The 16,639-nt window shown below is 45.7% G+C and overlaps 1 protein-coding gene across 1 annotated transcript in view; it reads left to right on the forward strand.

The window, feature by feature from the left end:
* The first annotated feature begins 584 nt into the window (after window positions 1-584).
* The window catches only part of LOC121836142 (facilitated glucose transporter protein 1-like), a 57,298-nt gene continuing 41,243 nt past the window's right edge, over window positions 585-16,639 (forward strand). The window contains exons 1-2 of the mRNA XM_042290928.1: window positions 585-868; window positions 14,851-15,021. Coding sequence (XP_042146862.1) covers window positions 697-868; window positions 14,851-15,021 — 343 coding nt within the window. The 5' untranslated portion in view covers window positions 585-696. The remainder of the gene's footprint in view (window positions 869-14,850; window positions 15,022-16,639) is intronic.

A 16,639-nucleotide genomic window follows, 5' to 3' on the forward strand; every position in this document is an offset into this window, starting at 1 on the left:
CTTTTTTAAGAGAGTTCTTATTATGACATCCATATCACTAGTGTGGATGCATGGTTTTAGCCCATTGTATAATATCTGGAATTTTAGTTTTCCATCAACATTACGTCCAGTCCTGTTTGGGCTAAAATATTGGCCTGCAGTATCCTGTAAATAAGAATAAGTCGGCGCACAAGAAATTTACACTTCAACGCTTCGTTCTTTACAAAAAGAAATGAGTGATAAAAGAAAAAAAAGGTTCGTTTCCACATTTCTATGGATTGCAGGTGTCGTCATCACACGATGCAGGTGGCTTAGGTGACGTCATCACACGATGCTGGTGGTTTAGGTGACGTCATCACACGATGCTGGCGGTTTGGTCATTCGTACTTGTTTTTGCGAAGAAAACCTAATCCGGGGGTGTAAAACATATTCAGCAGAAGGTGCGCTCACAGCAGCGAGGCCATTCCTATGGCCGCTCATGTGACACCAGAGGCAAGCATGTATTGAGTGCGGCATTCGAGCTCGATAATAAGTGATCTGTCGTCGGATCAAGACCGCTTAGGCCAGCTAATAAAATATAAAATGCAATATATCTGGCTGCAGGTGCTGGAGGACTTCATCAACTCGACGTTCACGGAGCGCTTCGGCGAGCCGGCGTCCGAGGCCACCGTGACGCTGGTGTTCAGCGTGTTCGTGGCCGTGTTCTGTGTGGGCGGCATGATGGGCGGCCTGCTCACCGCCTGCGTGGCCGACCGCTTCGGGCGCCGGGGAGGCCTGCTTCTCAACAGCGGGCTCGTGTTCGCCGCCGCGCTTCTCATGACCCTCTCCAAGGGAGCCGCCTCCTACGAGCTCCTCGTTCTCGGAAGGCTCATCGCGGGCATCAACGCCGGTATGAGCGCGGCGCACGCCAATACCACCTCTACTCGGTGTCACACCAAAGGACGTTTCACTCATTATTCATGTGATGCGCGAAGTAGTTCTTGCAAGATTTGGTTGTTGAAGAAAAAGGCGATGGGTTTTGGCTTTTGAAACGAGTACGACTTGACAAAATAACACAAAGCTAATTTAATTCGACCCAGGAAGTGGGGAAATTGGTAGCGTTCCGTGAAAAGCCGAACGTTTGCTTTCTTTACTACGATTGTTGAAACGAATACGATCATAGATTCTGACAAAGCATGCTTTATACCTGCACCATGGCAAAAAATATAATGCCATTTTCATTGAACAAAAATGAGGGGTCGACGAATCAGCTTCCGATTCTGGCTACGAGCGTCGCGCACGCATCGCGCTACGCCGGAGGTGGCGCATGCTGAGTGGCCGATCAGACAATGTCGGTCGATAGAAATGACAATATATTTTATCATGGGGTAGGGGTATTACTGTACCCGATGATATCCCGCTAATGGTGGGATAACGGGTAGGATGAGTGTTGACTCGCTCCCCCACTAACATTTGTTGTTACAGTTGAGTGGTTGTCGCGGCCATGTATAGGCAGCGATATCCAGACAGCTTATGTGACGTTTGGTGGTGAGGACAAGAAATATCGTAAAGCCGAATTCACATGGTGTGATTCTGGCTACAAGTTTCATTTGCGACGTCTTACGTACGGCAAAACAATATGTGCGGACGTAAGCTCCGGTGGTCGACGTCGCAGCTGACAGTCGCAAGCAATAACGCATCATGTAAATCAGGCGCTACTGCGAATATATTAATATTTATAAAAAAAAGAAGAATGCCCGCAGTTACGCCCTCCTCGAAACTCAGACTGGCCACTCTAGGCACTATCATCATCTGAGTGTCTGTGTCGTACTATAATGGCAGCGGAAACTGATGAAAGCTGTTCCCAAGCGGAGGATGCAAGGCTTTCCAGATGTTAGTACGTACGAATTAGAAACAATTAGTTCTGCGTCAGCGTTCATTTTGGACTCGGGTCCAATTAATTTTTTTGGCAAACATCTAAAATCCCTGGATGACCGAAGTTTTATTAGGAGTCTATCGGTCGGCGCGTCGTACGTACGCATTACGTCTTTCGTTGACACATTTGAAACTGAAAGAAATCAGCATTGAAAAATGAGGCGAGAGAGCCCATTCTCGTCCGCCGTTGGCAGGTGAAAGTTACGATGACGGAGAAAATACAAAAAATACAAAACTAAACCATTCGTTAAGCCAGCAGATGGTCCTGAATTTTGAAAATAATTTAATATAAACATTTGGTAAGATGCCGGATTATCCTTTTGATATATCGACACTGCAGTGTGTTTAACGCGGTAGAGGGGCAATTAAGTGAGACAAACATGACTCTCCTAGTCTAGGGTTTGACCGCTTTTGTCGGGGAAATTACTATAGCCTTTTCCTACTTGTGCAAACAGGAACTTTCAGCATCACCAAAAAATTCATCTGTAATGGCTTTCTCAGGACAGAGCCCTTACTAATACCAATTATATGTCAATATCCTTGCTGTTCCTTGGTGTCCTTACGTCAAAACCCGAGAAAGCGAAGTATTATTATATATGGCATCTCACGCTCTAACCTGATGGAGCTGGTCTACTGAAGTCGAGGCTCTTCGTGCGTGCCTCGCACTCATCCTCAACATTTTGGCACATGCACGGCCAGAAATTTGCGACAGGCGCTCCTAGCTCACTCATCTGTCCCCACGTGGCGTATTCACCTTTAACTTTTACGCCGTGTGCAAATTCCAGCCATATCGGAGCGTGTGCCGAGTGCAAAAACAAACCAACAGTAACTCAAAATATAAAAATAAAATAGGATGAGGTAATCATTGTCTTGCGGTTGCCACGTACTGACAACTTTATCATTCTCCCTTAAAAAAAAATTGGGTTGTGTGTGTGTTTATACAGCCTAGAACTTGGTCTGCCTCACAGGGGCGACGAGTCTCCCAGCTGTAGATGAGAAATTTAGCCAGTGCGGTGCAACCGCTAGCCTGGGGACTTTAACGTGCATCACGCAGTAGTGATCACGACCGCACGCCGGTACGATGCTCATCCAGATCAAAACGGGCAGGGGTGGGGCTCGAACCCAGGATCCCTGGGTTCTGCAGCGCGAGCTTTCGCTCCACGTGCTCCGAGCTCGTGTGCGCTAGACCACTCGGCCACCGATCTTTTTTTTTTTTTTTTTTTATTTATTACATGGGATTTGGTCAGAAAACACAAGGCACTTGAAATCACGGTACACGAAGGTTGGCGTTAGGTGTCATGTACAGGCGTCGACATACATTTCGTTCATCTAAAGTCACACCATCGTGGGGGTTTAATTCCCCACATAGGTTCGAGTGCGGTTTCACAACTCGACAAAGTATTCTGTATTGAAGAATACGTCTACAAATCCGGAAGATGAATGCATCGATTTAAAGGGGCGATGCAACGATTTTTGTATTTTACGCAAATACCGCTTAGAACGGATCCCTGATGTTAATGACCTGTGAAATACCTTTCCGTTTTTCACCACACGCAATTGAAGTCGCAGAAAAAAATTAAGAAAAACGAGCTGAGTTCACCCCCTCAATTCGCAGCCAGAACAAGCGGCCACGTGATCGGGAGCCGATTATATGGCGCCAATGTTGATCATAGCCTCGCTCTGGGGTTGACAAGGCACAGGACACGCGCTGAGTTCTAGACATTGTTATTTTTCGGTTGTTGTCGTTATTGCAGCGATTCGACACAGGACACTACCCCAATGCTTCTCGAGCTGTCGATTATCACGAGCCCAAATCGAGTGTCCACGCCATGCTCGGGTCCAATCTACGAGCCGCATTCAAATATCGTCACTGGGCGGTACTGCTACCTTAAAGCTACGTCATCAGGTTTTGCGAAGGAGAGATTGAATGAAAACACTCGGTTTTGTCCTCGAAATTATAGCGCAACAAAGAAGTTTCTTGGCCAGTGGCGTTGCGTACGAGTATCTTTGAGTGCCACTACTGCCAGTAAGCTCGTGTAAAGTGAAAAATATTCCAGTTGAATATCGTTGCACCGCCCCTTTAAAAGAGCATACCAGTCTGGGCGTTCACCGAGATGGTCAAATGCATTTCGTACATGCGATACAGTTTCTATAAAATTCGACTTTGTTGTCCGGGGAACATCAGCGTTTCTGTCAATCATTCTCGTTTTCCAGAGACTATGCAAACCCATCAGTGTAAACATATCATAAGGGAAGCTGTCATTCGGGTTTAAAGGTAGAAAACGGATTGTGGTAGGCACTTATATTTAAATCTTTTTTCACAGTTCTTTGTAACACATCTCAGAAGAGGTAAGCATCAGTGCAGAAAATAAAACAATGTTCTATAGTTTCCGGTTGGTTACAGAGGCGGCAGTTCACTGACCACGGAACGAAAATGCTTTTTTCTTGAAGCCAAGGCCTGACAGGTAGCGTGGAAGTGTGAAGTTTAAAAAAAAAGGTTTTTGCAGAAGGTCACACTCGCATTTTCTTCACACGTTTAAAAACAAACAAAACAACAACAAAACATCTTGTTCCGAACCGTTACCAAGTACACTTCGATACAAAGGTACAGGAAAAATAACGTCTATCAGATCAGCATAAATTGTTTTTCGGGGAATTTTAAATAAATACTCCAGAGAAAACCGGGTTTTTAAAAACTCAATCGCGCTAACTACCTCTCCAAGGAAACCGAAAGGACGCAATGTGCGTACAGGCACAGATGAGACTACCAAGTATGGTAAAGCTTCTGAAAGTTCTGTCGGCACGTAAGTGCGCAGGAAATGATGGGATACAGTTCGGAAGAAAATAAAACGAGCAACCACCTGTTTTAAGAATAGGTGAATCAGCCCAAGACCCCCTGTATCAATGGAGCGAAAAAGGTTGTCTCGTTGCATGGGTTCCCAAGTGGAATCCCAGACAAAAGTCGCGAAAACTCTATGGAATTTTTTTAATTTGGCCTCTCGCACAACAAATCACCTGGAGCACGTACCAGAGTTTCGCTACAAGGAAAATGTTACAGGCTTTTGCGCGTACAAAGATTGACCACCGATTTGATTTCATTATATTGGCTTAGCGTTTGATCTTTGCCGCACGCTCAGACCAGTAATGGCCACTGTTTCGAATGCAGTTCAACGGTACTCCTAAATACTGAGGAGCTACACAGCTCCACGAAATACCAGCATACCTTGAAGGTGTTGTGGCCCACTGGCCGCACGAGAAGCCAACGCATTTTGAGTTATTTACCAACGCTCCCGATGCTTCACAAAATGTCTGGGTTAAGGTAAAGACATTATCGACACTTTTCTTATCAGCACATAAAAACGCGATATCGTCAGCGTAGGCCAACACTTTTACTTCCGCGGAATAAAAGTGATAACCGTCCACTGTAGGGTTGGAAAGTACACTCAAGCAAAGAGGTTCCAAGTAAAGAGCAAACAAAAGAAGGGATAAAGGACACCCTTGTTTAACAGACGATTCTAAATTTATAGGAGTCGAGAGTGAACCATTAACAATGAGACGGGTAGCACAGCTTCGGTAGCATAGTTCGATTCCTTTCAACAACGTTCGTCCCGGGTTTATGTGTCTAAGAATGGCGAAAAGGAAGTCATGAGATACGCGGTCGAAGGCTTTCGCCAAGTCTACTTGGACTATGCCGACCTGGTTGTTATGCCGAGTACAGCTCTCTATGACCGAACGTGCGACGTGTATATTGGTCTGTATGCTTCGCCCCTTAATTCCACATGTCTGATGGTCGCCAACAACACTAGAAGCGACGAACTGAAGCCGTTTTGTCAGAATCTTAGCGAATATCTCATAGTCCACATTGCAGAGAGTAATAGGGCGGTGTCCTTCTACGCGTATAAGTTTATCTGCACCCTTACTTTTGGGGATTAATACTGTATGGCTGCTATAAAAAGATGGTGGTAAGCGTTCACTATCGTAAGCTTCAAGAAATACCTTGTGTAAGAAAGGGCACAGTAGCTCCTTATACTCCTTGTAAAACTCAGCTGGGAGTCCATCCGGTCCTGGCGTTTTAGAGTTAGGCAACTCATCTATCGCACTCCGAATGTCCTCCAGCGTTACTGGTCCACTATGTAGTTCGCGTTGAATCTCACTTACTTTAGGCAACATAGAAACTAAAGTTTCTGCCATTTGACTGTTGGAAGATGGCGTTTTCTGGAATAGGTTTTTGTAGTGGGATTCGAATGTGCGCATTATATCAACATCGTTGGTTGAGAGGGTTCCGTTGCAGTCCAAAAGTTTGATTTTTTTGGAAAACCGATGGCGTCTTTCATCATCAATGGCACGCCGCGAGGGTGTCTCAGATGACAAGAAACGCCTACACCTAGAACGTACCAGTGCACCATTATAGCGATTTTGCTCATAGCGCTGCAGCTGACTTTTGATAAGAATGATTTCTTCCTGAAACTTACGAGATCTTTCACATTCCAATTCGTGAAGGCTATTTAGGTTTCGCAAAAGGGCAGTTTCGTCTTTCTTTGCGTGAAAGGACGCAATGCAAGCAAATTTAATCGCTTCATTTTTGACCTCTTGTTTAAATGAGTCCCATTGGGCGAAAATGCCGAATTTTTCATTCGTGGACATATTGTTAAAACATTCACGAACACGTTTTTAAAAATCATCACTGCCAAGAAGCCTTGTGTTCAATTTCCATATTTCCCATTTTGGACGTGACTTATTACATACGTGTGCCCCAATACGAACCTTTACAGAATCAGAAAAGGACATGGGTTTTACTTCATAAGTAGCCACATGCGAAAAAAGTTGGCTTGAAACATAAACTCGGTTAAGCCTCGCGTTACATGAAGCATCAATGTGAGTGAATCGACTAGCAGTAACCTGAGAAGCACCGACATCAAATAGGTGGAAGTCGTATGTGAGGTTGTTTAGTATGTCAGCACTGCTGTCAGGTCTTGTAGGAGGCACTGATCTATCACTGATATTACAGACACAATTGAAATCACCAAACAGAACAACTTGCCTGTCGGTGTCAAGAAAAGGGGCGAGATTTAAAAAAAAACATCTTTGTCGAACATCATTGTAGGCCTAAATGGAAATTAAACGCCAGAAAAAATCACAGCATATGAACCTGCCCTTATCATCCACAGCATGTGAAAATGACGAGTATTCTAGTCTCTTCTTTAACAATAAAAGGCACCCTCCTGACAAGCCATCCGCGTGGCTCACACATACCTCATAACTTGAGAGGAAAGGGTCCAATGCACGAGCTGTGTCCTCCTCGGACGATATCTTTGTCTCCTGGACGGCAACAAAGTCAATCTGTTCCTTTGAGAGGACCCTATACAATTGGGACTGACGTGCACGTGAACACAGTCCTCTTACGTTGATGGTAGCGAAGCTGAGGGGAGGAAATGCCAGGGAGGTGTTAGCTAAGGAGGTAGTTCATCACCGTCCTTCACTGCGTCAGCAGGCCGTGTGGCCTTACTGTAATGGTGCTCACACACCTCAGCTGGCCTGCGTTTTGCGTCGCCTCTCTTGTCGCGGTTGTGGCCGATAGCGACATCCGTGGTAGACGACACAGACAATTTTTCCGATGTTGGGGCGGGTCGTTTGACAGATGTTCCACTGGACGTGGTCGAGCGCTCACGTCGATGTAATGAATCCTGTTAAGCAACCGTTGACGTCGTACTTAAAGGAGGGAATTCGCTGTCTTGCAAAAACGGTTCAGGCTTTTCAGATTCAGGAGTGATCGTCGCCGACTCAGGGTTGACGTCAGATGGTGGGTGCAGTGGGGCCGTCAGCTGTACCCCTGAAGTGGTGCTGGAAGGGATGACTTCTCCTGTTGCATCGAGCACTTCGCTTATGTCCATTACGTGTTCTAAAACGACATCTTCAGCTGGGCTTCTTGCTTGTCGGAGCTTGTCCGCATAGGTGGTGACGCACTCACTTGTTGCATGACCATAACGTCGGCATTCACCGCATCTTGGGGTCCTACACTCGCGACGAATGTGACCGATTCGGTAGCATCGTAGACACAGTGGAAGGCGGCCAGGCACGAGCACCAAGCTTCGACAGCCGAACACTGAGCTGGTGCGGTATCTGGCTCGCGTTCATTCCCTCGTGAAGGGTCAACGTCACTTCTTTGTTTAGCGTCTCCATCTGCTCCATTCCGGCGCAGCGCCATTTTTCTCTAACAATCGAACGCACCTTGCCAAAAGGCGCCAGTGCTTCTTCGATATGCTGGTTGTCCATGTGAACTGGTAGCCAAAGAAGATTCAGTTTGACGTCTCTGGTGTCCGGGTCAATGATTAGGCATCGGCGCCCCTTTACACGGAGCTCTGCTTTGGTCACAAGTTTGGCCTTGGCCAAAGCGCTTGCACAGGTCACCATCCAGACGTGACTCATCTGGAATTGGCCGATTCCGATGATATCCTGGCTGTCAACCACGTCCCGCAAAGCGTCTCGGACGTCTGTTGCTCGGTATGGCCGCGCGGCGAGATCTCCGTCTAGAAAGACAGAATTAACACTCAAATTACCTGTCGGTAGACGGGGAGGCAGGGCCGTACCCAGAAAAAAATTTCGGGGGGTGTTTTCGGGGACAACGGCGGCCATTTTGAAAGTGTCTATTGTCTTATTTTCGCCTATGAATCATGTGCATTGGTGGCATATAATGGAGAGTTACAGCAAACCGGAGATCCGGTCCCGGTTTGGTACCCGGTAGCCGACCGGCGCCACTGCGCGTGCGCAGAGGTGGAGATTAAAATCGGCTGGCTGCCAGTGCACCGACCAGGGCCGTACACAGAAAAAAATTTGGGGGGGGGGGGGGTCAGAACCCCCTATCCCCCCCCCCCCCCCCCCCCCTGGTTACGGCCCTGCGGGGAGGTACGGTCCGGTACTCTTCAGTCGTCATTTCGGTGGTACTAGCCGAAGCCTCAGCAGTTCCCCGGCCTGTGGCCGGTGTGTTTTCGCTGGAGAGCATTGAAAACACGACCATTTCGAACGGCGTCTTCTTCTTTCTCCCGGCCACCGATCCCCCTTCTCCCTTACCATTTCGTGGCGATAGTGCGATCGAAGGAAGAACGTCGGAATTTTTAAACAAAAAGGATAAACAGCGCGAATTGAAACACGGACGAAATGAGAAATATACACGACAGGGATGGGCGCAATTTAAAAAGGAACTGAAGAGGTTTTGGACTTGAGAAAGACCAATTCAATCGTCTTCAATAGGCGTCCAGGATCACGAATATAAGTTATATTTCGGATTGATGCTCCAAGTAGCCACAACAGCGCTTGAAAAATAGTGCTAAGCCCCTTTTTCCTGGCGTTTCCAGTGGGAGGAGGGATTTGGGAAGTATTACAAAAAAGATCTCAGCATCTTCGCGCTTTCCGCAAGCCGCCCCCGAACAATCAAAAACGATGCACTCGTCCCTTCACAAGCGGCACTCTCAACTCAGATGAAACCTCTGGGCATGACGTCAGACCCAGCAATTGTTTTTTTCCGTTCTATCTCGCGTCTATTGATGTGCTCGGGTAAAATGTTTGTGATATTGAAATTTACGGGACAGAAATACGCTAGGATTCAGCTCTAACTCGTTTCTTTCAAGATGCTCTTCAGCTTCCCTTTAACCTTTTAAATGGAATAAACCAACTAGACCCAACCAAAGTTTAAAAAAAATATCGCAAAAGTCATCGCACGCATTTGTATAGTTCTTATCTTGGAGTGCGATATAGTTAGGTACCGTCAAAGATAAGTTTTACTATGTTACAATGTGAATTATTATAGGCCATAAAACGTATACTATTGGGGACTTTTAGCTAACCGCTACCGTGTTCCGCGTATCGTACTACCGGAGCCTTTGAAGCAGGCTTTCAAGCGTGCGCCCCGCGGTCACGGTATCAATCACCCAGGCGCGCGCTTAAAAGCATGCTTCAAAGGCTCCGGTCACGGTTTGCTCAAATTTCCTATTATTAGTAACTGATTCCGCACAGGACGTATCTCAGGATGGATTGTCAGCTTGCGTATTGTAGGCACATAATGTTTTACGCGTTGATTTATACCCCCATTCCTCCTTGTGCAATGTTGTCACCAGTAAAACAAGCAGATACACTTAGAAGGGAAAAGAAACGACAATGTGTTGAACTTCTGACTAAAAACTTAAAAGGAAGGGTGACACGCATCTTGCGCCGGCGACGGAAAGGTGATTGACCCGAAGCAGCGCGTCATCGCTACTTCCATACAGCGACGCCGGCACGTTCAGAAATGTTCTGAACAAGAACACCCGGTGACAGGCAAGAATGGGCTGGGATTTCTTAGAAGAGTACAACAAAATGAGAAGGGTACAAAATTAATAAAATAAGTGTCCGGGCCGAGCGGGACTCAAACCCCATTCCCCTGCGTGACAGCCGCTTGCGTTGCCAACTTCGCCACGCACGCGACAATATCGCTTGTACTCCTAGCATCCTCGATGCTCCGCACCGGTGTGCACCAAGGCACCGAGGTGCGCTCCTTCGTCTTCGATCAAGTGCACTGGTGCGCACCGGGCGCCCTCGCTTAACGGAGCGCACCCTGCCGGGTGCGGCTTTTCGTTGCCCCACCGCGCACCGAGAAAACTGACGGTGTACTGGGGTGCAGCCCCGTCAGGCATTGCGGCCAGGAGCGGGAATCGAGGAGATGGCGGGAATAGCAGACGCGCAGTCCGTCGAGACGGCGACCTTGCGAAAGTGGACCTGCCACGCAACAGCACTCAATAGGGAGTTTTCGTAGATCGTTTTCGCCGTAACGGAACGCTCTCCGCAACCCTCTACGATACCCGGAACTCTAGAGCCAAGGCTATCGGCGCGCAGGCGCAGTAGCGGCTTCTTCGTTTCGCAGGGCTTAGCGGAGAGGGGAAGCCGGTCTACGAAAACTCCCTAATGAATTTCCCAGCTCTTCCGACAGCGAAAACGACGAGCTTCTTACCATTGCCACGATTACCGGTGATTGCTGCGTTGGCAAGGAGCGCCCGAAAGTTATGAACTTGGTGGAAAGCGTTGTGAGGCGTTTCGACGACATCTAAGGTACGGCTATTATCTGGCAAAACTCTTCCTTGAACCAACAACGATGGGCAAAATATACATTTGGAAATGTCACCCGCTTCGGTGACCCCATCAACAATCGCGTCCACGATGATCGTTAGTGTGTGACCGCTAAACCTGTAAGTAAAAAAAAAAAAAAAAAAAAAAAAAAAAAACGGGAGAAATTGTTAGCAGACGGGCACCGCGCGCGGACGTATGCAAGAAAGACCGACCAAAACGTGAGGTGACACATGGTGGCGGTCGCCGCGGTGCCCCGGCGCGGCGCAGCTTGTCCTGGACGTTGCACTGACTTCGCACTGGACGACCGAGGAGCGCTGCGCACTCTCCTGGTTCCAGGGCGGTTCCGGTGCATCGAAGATGCTATTCCTTTCAGTTTAAGTTCAGACGCAGCCGACGACACGAGCTTATGGGACCAATCAGACAGGGTCAAAAGCGCGCCATCGTGGTGCTGGTAATGTTTTTGTATGTGTTCTATTATCTCTAAGTGATTCATAAACAGAAGAGGCCCAAATGACTCGAACTTTCGGGGCTGCTAGATCGGTCCTATTAGCTCATAAGAGTTTGCTGCGTCTGCTGGACTTAAACTGAAACGAAGTATAGAAACTACCGCTTATGCGGCGTTTATACTACGTTCAAATGTACTACAATATTAAATTCATTACACTTATATTATAAATGGGGGGTGCCTATTTTAGGCTTTACAGATCGATTTTAAAGTCTAATGAAGTATAATCACTTAAGTTATACAGCCAGGAGGAGTGGGATATTATATAAGTAAAAAGAAACATATGGTTGAAATTAGAAACTTGCTGAGTGTCATCGAAAACCGCTAGATCGGTAAATTTTAGAAAGAATTCCATAACATGGGAAACGCGGTGGTGCCCTAAAGTTACCATTTGAGAAAAAGGCTCAAGGCTGGCGGTGTGAGAACGCGGATGATAGTTTTATCACCCGCATCCATCATGCCAAATCATCACAAATCAACGCATGCCGAGTAGCATCGGCTGAAATTTGGAATTGTTTGGCTGTTTTTACGCATTCGTTCATCTTCTGAAATTCGGGCGCCCGCACCTTGATAGGGAATTTCTCGAGGACAACTCGGTCCCTAACTGAAGGCAGAATATAAAATTTAGGGCCCTCGAGCACATCCTGGTATTATGCGAAACACTTCAAAATGGGTCCTTTTGCAGAAATCCTGTCTCAAAGTGGGGATGGTTCGTCCGTCTTTACGCATTCGTTCATCTTTTGCAATTAGGGTATTCGCGACTCGCTATGGAACCTTTAAAGTACAATTCAGTCTCCAACTAAAGGCGGAATATAACATGGGTGACCTCGAGCACGTTCTGGTACTATGGCAAATACTTCAAAATATGGTAACCACATTTCAATTAGGAGAAATACACCTGCATTTTCAAAACGTAACGCACCTCAGGCTACACAGATCTCTTCTATAAACCTTATCGCCCATTTAATCATTTATGGTGTGGAACCACCGTCATATATCTGGACACAGTACTTATGTCTCGTGGATTATCTGGTACGCAGCTGTTAAAATTCAAACCTGAGATTTTTTATGGTTACATATAGATATGTTTGTATAATTTTTAAAGAAGTCAGATAAGAATTTACTTGAGTTACGGTTCGCAAAAACACTGCATTTGGCATACAGCCAATAAAACTCTTACTCATGTGATGGTAGGCGTTTTAAAGAATGCTAATTTACATTCGTTGTCTTCTAGAACCGAAAATGCATAAAATTTTGAGGCTCCTTTTGTGCATCTAGATTGGGCAACAAATCTGGTACCTGCCGATCCGTTTAAGCGCTTTGGTTGTCTTTTATCTACACTCCTCAAAGTCGTCATCGGGGGGAGCCTTTCTAGAAAGGAGTTGCGCAGACATCCTCTTGCCTTGAGGATGTGCCCGAGATTATGTCCGCTTCCCGACAGCCGGTGTCAAAATCTGGGCGTCGTTATCAGTCATATACTCAGGTCTGAGCGTTCTGCCGGATTCCTTCTAGGCGCTTTTTCGACCTCCGGCATGTTGTAAAAGAAGCTGATCGGAGTGCTTTTCAATAAGCGTAGGGTGCGCCTAACTGATTTAGATATCTTGCAAATGCTCGCTAATTAAAGAAACGATAATATTTGGTGACCCGAGGAAGCTCCATCAGCGCTGCCTTTTCCCAAAAGCGTTTTCTTTTTTTTTTCTTTGTCTGGCATCGGTGGTTGATTATTAAGCTTCTGTTTGTAAATAAGTAGATACACTAAACTTTTTTGCTGCGTTCTTTTACTTTGGGTTATACGCATAGCATCGCTAATGACGCTAATGACGTTTTGTTTCGCCTTAAGCTAGGACGCAGCCGATGGTACGAGCTGGTGGGGCCAATCAGACAGTGTCAAAAATTAACCATCATTGTGTTTGTGATGTTTCTGTGCGTGATATATCATGGGTGAACCAATCATGAACTAAGAAGGCCTAGCGACTTGCGCTTATGACGCTGCTTGATTAGTCTCTACCTCATAGCGTCGTCCGCGACTGGACTTAAGCTGAAACAAACTGTAAGCAGTCCATTATCTCGTTTTGTTTGCTTAATATTTTTTGTTACGATTGGTGGGAACCGGGATCTCGGGATAACGTCAAACAAGCGCGACTATTGCGCCTACATTATAAGAATGAGGAAAAACAAGTTTTAGTGTCTCTACTCCCTTAATGTTGCGAAAAAAAAGTGATAGGCATGTACTTTTGTTGAGCGCGATGGTGGTGAAGTTAAACATTAGAAATAATAAAACATGAACTACGGACAAAACAACACATCTAGAATAGGCATGCTTGAGGGCTTTTTTAAGTCAAGATTATTGAAAAACTTTAATGCGGGCGTACACTGAAATAAAGCGATTTTTGTAGCTATTCATGCACTCCTGTATCCCCTTTTTCGCTGTAAGTATTGGTGTCATGAAGCAGATTAGTAAAAGCACTGGATAGGAGCGGCTGCCAAATAGGTTCTAGACATTTCACTACAGCCATGTTAAAAATTATGTTGACGAAAATACAAAAATAGGTAGCTGTGACCTGTTTAATTCAAAGGCTACATGATCGGGAATTGATGCGTGATTACGCGGTTTTTATTTTTGAGCTTAAAAATACCACACATTTAATTTCTGATTCTCTTCAGTATAGATTTTCTACAACAAAATCCTGGCAGTATAGGTTTTATTATAGAGGGTATCCGCTGGACGCCATATTTGACGGCGATGTTAAGAGCGCATGATCAGAACGAGCTTACGTTAATAGGCTGCTAAGGCCGGCAATCTTAATGGTGCGGAATGCAAGCTGCAAAAAGAACTGTGAAAGCTAGCTGTCAATACGCGCTTTACAGTTGCGCACACAGTTGCGCACACAGTTGCGCATACACTGTGAACACAGTTGCGCATACACTGTGAACACTCACTATAGGATAGTCGCAGGTTGTAACCTGAAGCAGATAATTTCTCGCCAAGTTCTTAGAAATAATTACCGTACTTTCTTGGTAGTGTTGCACAACAGGGCTTAGGAAATTCCTCAAAATCCTCGGGTAATTACATTTTGCCAGATGATGAAAGTTAATACGTCTGTGAAACTTTTAGAAATGAGCCTTCCTCAATGCTGCTTGTATCAAAAACACGGTGAGCGCCGTAGTAGAGGTATTGAGCTACTTTTAACACCAAAATAGAATGTCCAAAAAATTACAAACCTACTAAACAGGCTCGACAAGTTCGGAACCGGGCCGATTTGCTCTAGAAGAACCACTAGATGAAACCTGCCGTACGCGGCATTGATTTCACGTATTGAGCATCAGAGGAAGACATGTCGTGGTTCTTGCCACAGGTCTGACGGCAGGTCTGGCCCCGCTCTACCTGTGCGAGATCTCGCCCATCCGATACCGGGGGGCCACGGGTACCATCTACCAGCTGGTCCTGACCGTGTCCATCCTGTTCGCCCAGCTGGTCGGCATCCCGCAGCTGCTGGGCAACGACGACAACTGGCCTTATCTCTTCGGTAAGTGGCAGTTGGAGTGCGGGTCAGGATATTTCTGCCAGATCTCACCAAAACTGGTAACTATTCCTTGACGACAGATCAAAAGACAAGCAGACTGGTTGATATTGCATAATGCATATTAAGATCCGAAAGAAACGACTGAAAACATAAACAAAACAAAGACACGCGTCACTTTCTATTTTAATATATTCCGTTCACTTTGACAATCTGGTGGAGGCTACGTGCTTGTTGTTCTAGTGATACGTCTATCCTTCGCCACGCGATCTCGCTCCCGCCTATACGCACGCGCAGAGAGCAAGGTGAGATGATGAAACGGATGTTGTTGATTGATCAGGCAAGCGCGTAGCACCAGTCCCGCTCTCAACATGGCGTAAATATATTCTGAGAACCACACAAATTGACCAGTACTCAATGCTCCGTCTTTTCATCTTATAGTCTTTCCGTCTTGCTCCGTCTCTCTAAACCATTTGTATTTCTCCCTCCGTAGTTTACACCGACCCGCTGACTTCGCTAGAAATGCTCGTATCACTGAAGCGTGCTCTCAATTCACTTTTCCTTGAACTGAAGAACCAAATTATCTTTGTCTCGACCAACGTTATTGCAATACTTTTATGCTGGTTTCCTAGCCACGTCGGCATTCTTGTAAATGAGGCTGCCAACCCGGCATCAAGTTCTGTTAGTGACAGAATGAGTGCACAAAATACCTTACAAAATCAACCGCACGTTCATGAGGTGTGGCATTTGAGCCAAGTAGTAACTCAAGTGGAACAAAAAAGATGCAAGAAAATACAAAGGATATTTTCTAAGCAAATGAGAGTGTTTCCGGTATCCGGAACGCTCCTGTAAGGCGGTACTGTGCTAATTACGAATCGGCCATACGTGCCTTACTCGTCGGCACCTTTTACAGGGGACCGTGCTGCAGTATATGCGAGCCCTTCAACATACTGTTAATCATCTTACACGACCAAGAATGTTACAAATATGTTTGACAATATTATACAGAGCATACATTATTATATTTAAATGTTTTGAGTAGTGTTTAACCGCTGATTTCATAGAACTCTGTTTTCAGATTTCTTGAGAATGTCAGACTTCTACACCAAATATGATTTTAATTATTACTCCGAAATTAATGTCCGCGACTTATAAATTGATGCACATTTGATGTTCATTGTTTCATCATATTATCAGCTACTATAACTCTCCTTCTCCTTAACCCTTATTCGCAATACTTGTGGTACTTGGTGAATGATAGCCTTAGTTTTTGTGAAATTAAACCCCAATGAAGCAATCGACCAATTATTGGACGAAAAAGTGAGTGGCGCTAAAGAAATATTATAAAAAATCACGGTTGCTTTCGGGGGAAAGAAAGAAGAAAAAACAGTGAAAAGAATGAAAATTGAAAAGGACCCCGGCGAAAGACTGAAGTTTGATTCGGACCGTGTAGGTTCGAATTGTGTACCTCTTTTAGAGAAAAGTTACACCACAGGCACAACAGACACTACTGGATCATTAGATTCCCGGAGCCTTGCACAAAACAAGAGATGCCCCGAGTAAAATAAAAAAAAAAAATATCGTTTTATTTTGTTACGATGTATAAACGGAGTTGTTAATAACA

This window comes from Ixodes scapularis, unplaced genomic scaffold (genome assembly GCF_016920785.2).
Source record: "Ixodes scapularis isolate PalLabHiFi unplaced genomic scaffold, ASM1692078v2 PGA_scaffold1__304_contigs__length_218370807, whole genome shotgun sequence".
Classification (NCBI taxonomy): domain Eukaryota; kingdom Metazoa; phylum Arthropoda; class Arachnida; order Ixodida; family Ixodidae; genus Ixodes; species Ixodes scapularis.